This window comes from Chiloscyllium plagiosum, unplaced genomic scaffold (genome assembly GCF_037043375.1).
Source record: "Chiloscyllium plagiosum isolate Xiang-an unplaced genomic scaffold, Cpla_swu_hap1 HiC_scaffold_2, whole genome shotgun sequence".
In the NCBI taxonomy this organism is placed as follows: domain Eukaryota; kingdom Metazoa; phylum Chordata; class Chondrichthyes; order Orectolobiformes; family Hemiscylliidae; genus Chiloscyllium; species Chiloscyllium plagiosum.
The window spans coordinates 44,861,373-44,864,539 of NW_028270140.1; the positions used below are offsets into that span (position 1 = coordinate 44,861,373).

The 3,167-nt window shown below is 39.8% G+C and overlaps 1 protein-coding gene across 1 annotated transcript; it reads right to left on the reverse strand.

Annotated features, from left to right (window-relative positions):
- Positions 1–206: 206 nt before the first annotated feature.
- LOC122539341 (relaxin-3-like) lies at positions 207–2,757 on the reverse strand. Its single transcript, XM_043674079.2, has 2 exons — positions 2,469–2,757; positions 207–735 (listed from the first exon to the last, which is right to left on the reverse strand). The coding sequence occupies exons 1-2, from the start codon at positions 2,650–2,652 to the stop codon at positions 389–391; spliced, it is 531 nt and encodes a 176-aa protein (XP_043530014.1). The 5' UTR covers positions 2,653–2,757; the 3' UTR covers positions 207–388.
- Between the last annotated feature and the right edge of the window lie 410 nt (positions 2,758–3,167).

The window sequence follows — 3,167 nt, forward strand, 5'->3', positions numbered from 1 at the left end:
TATTGTCTTGATTATGTTAAATTTGCTTCATAAATGTGCCTGGATCGGATAGTTTTGAATCTCAACTTTAGAATTTGTGCATGAATGTTAGTGATAACACATGAATTCATTGGGAAATATGTTTCAATACTGTGAATAAATGAAACTATTTTAAAAAGTTGTTATAAGAATCAAGAGTTGAAACTTTACAGTTGCAATTGGTTTAATTTGTTTTAAGGGATTCAGAATCACTAACACAAGCTTGTCACATAGACCATACTAGAAATTACATGTATGTTACGATTCCTTTATACCACATTTGTGAGATTTTAATAGATTACATGGTTTGAAATCTCACTGAAATAGAGTTCATGTGTATGAATATTCTATAAATAGAGATGTACAGTTTTCAGCAGAGTATGCTGATATCTTTTTTGGTGCAGCCGTAAGTGCAGCATTTGCTTGACATTCCTGTTGATGCTTCCCTTTTCTTCCTGATGGATCTGGCCCAGGGTAGATGCTGCACCAGTGTTGATGCAAAAGCGTGGTCTTTATTGCTGCCTCCATCAATCTGGCGAATGTACTCACTGAAATCCCCTGGTGCCTGATCATACTGGTTGTTGTACTCGTCAAACACTTGATCAGCATAAGATGGCTCGGTTTCCTGGTTTCTGTCACTGCCAAAGATTCTTTGAAGATTTCTCATGCTGTCCATCTCCTTGGAGTAATCTTTATCAGCTGAGATCTGGAAAGGATCTAGAACAAAAATAATATGTTTAATAACATATGTATTTGTATCATATGTGGCTAATTCCTGCTCTCTTTTGTTTGAGAGAAATGTTCTCGTCCCTGGGCTCACAAAAGCATTCTACTTTAATGTGTATTTTGACTTCAAACATAGTTTGTTAAATATATATTGGTCATATGGTCAGAGAAATAATTAATAATGGTCCCAAATTTGATAATCACTACTTGACCTACATTGCAAAGAAAGTTAAAGAAATTATAATTAAACCTCGAGTGAATAAATGTCCAATCTGAAGAGGAGTCTGCATAAGAGATGTTACTGATTCTAACATTTTGAGGTAAACATTGTTGGTTGGTAGTAGGTTAATATTTTCTAGAACTTGAAATATAGTCTTTTTTTCTCCTTCCTCCTCTAGTGCCACTCCCACTCCTCCCAATGGGAAGTTCATATTTGTAGTTTTGATTTGAAAGTTTCTATTCCCTGCTTAATGGTTGACAATTCTGCTCTTTTATTACATAAGTCACTGATTAACTGTATCTGGTAGCTAGCTACCTGTTGAATGGGAGTCCGTCATGACTCCTGGCATTCAGGCTACATCAGAGCTTCCTTCCTTCCAATAGTGTCTCCAATCCAATTTGTTGTCTTTTCTCAGCCAAACACTTCAAATATCTCTCACCATCCTTTTCTATCCCCAATTCTAGCATCCTTTTCTGGAAAGAAGTTAAGCAGAAAATAACTTATACAAACTGATGACATCTCAGTATTAGTTGATGGAAGTGGACTAATGATAATTACCGATTGTAAATTAACTATATTGTATACTATGGGCCAAGGGTTGCATGGTCATCATCACCTTCCAAGTTCAGGAGCAATATTCTCTTCGCTACCTTCCTCCTGCATACAGTCAGCTAGTCTTCCACCAGCTGACCAATTAGAGCTGCTCTCTTGGTCTTTCCCATTCCTGCTCCCAGTGCCTCATGCAGAATGCTCATAGAATAAGGTTCTAGTGGAAATATGTACCATTTTAAATTGAAATCTCAATATCAATGGCTTTCCTCCTAAATTTTGTCCCGGTTAGGAATACGGTCATCATAGTTCAGGCTTTACTGAAAGATCCCACTGTCAATTTAAAGCACTAACAACTTTCATTAAAATGTGATCAGGATATTTGGTGATTGATTTGCCCAGGAAAACTCATACATTTCTCACAACGCTGTGATTTCAAATAAACGGTAAGTGCCGCCTGACAGCTGCACTAGTCCTTCCCTCCCAGAAAGTTATTGCCAATGCTGAAATAAGGACTGAGAATGAGTGTCAGGCAGCACTTGGAAAAGAGCAGCCCTTTGCTATCAATTGTGCTGACAACGGTCCTCACATTGACCTGCTTTTCAGAACTTATCTAGTACGGTAAATGTTTCTACCCAAGCTCAAAACAGACTGGACGGTGATTTCTACTGGCATGTTCAGAACCGATGCACTTTCTGCATAAGAATCTATAAGAGGGGCAAGCTCTCGCAAGTAAAGTTGGAATCAACATTTTATCATTTCCACTCAAGGTGACATTTTGGAGAATGGCATTTCATAAATGACTATTTCAGTTTTGATAGTATACACGTACCACTTAGATTCCCGACTTTAGCAGAGCCTCCGCAAATACCTCCCAAATGCAATATTGTTTAAAACGCTCAGCTTTTTAGATAAGGACGCAGCAATTAAGATTTGTTTTTCATTGAATGCTCACCGTCCTGGTTATCGAGAAGCCTCTTCCAGCGGGAACCCCCACAGGTATAAATGACCGCTCGGATGAACTCGCGGCCGCACAGCTTGATTCCCGATTCCCCACTTCTCAAAGACTGGGACAGGACAGAAACGGGAAAGGAGGTCAGCAACAGGTTGATGATCAGAACACACACCAGGCACTTCATCTCAGCTCACAAGTGTTGAGCCTGGGCTTCTCAGGAATGGTAGCTCTGGGCTGTGTTTCTCTCGCTGATAACCGGACTGTTGGGAGAAAGATGTCAATATTGGAGTGACTCTCTCCCTCTTGTCGCTACCTTCTACACGTCTGGTCGGCTGCCCTTTATATAGCTGTTTTTCCTCCTTCCCTCTGACTCACCGCCGTTTTTTTTGAAGCATTTATCCCTCCCTCTCTCCCTCTGACGACTTCGGGATGTTCATGCAAGATTGGCAGATACACTCCCTTTGGCTCACTGTCACATTTAGAATTGAGGGACTGATCGGAAACTGCATCGATAGCAATGCCTTTATCTTCTCCTGTCCCTCAAACACTTGGTTATCCTTCGAACCCGCCTTTTAATTTTCCAGTTTTCCTAATAGTTTAACCTTTCAATTCATCTCACTTTCTCTTGTTTTCCCAGTTTTATCGACTATGCAGCTCTTGTCTTCTTGCGGCTTTCATCTTTTATTTCATGTACACCTT

Coding starts and splice junctions, on each gene's coding strand:
- LOC122539341 (XM_043674079.2), bottom strand. CDS start 2,652: ATGAAGTGCCTGGTGTGTGTTCTGATCATCAACCTGTTGCTGACCTCC. Junction 736..2,468: donor GCTTCTCGATAACCAGGACG/GTGAGCATTCAA, acceptor TTTTTGTTCTAG/ATCCTTTCCAGATCTCAGCT.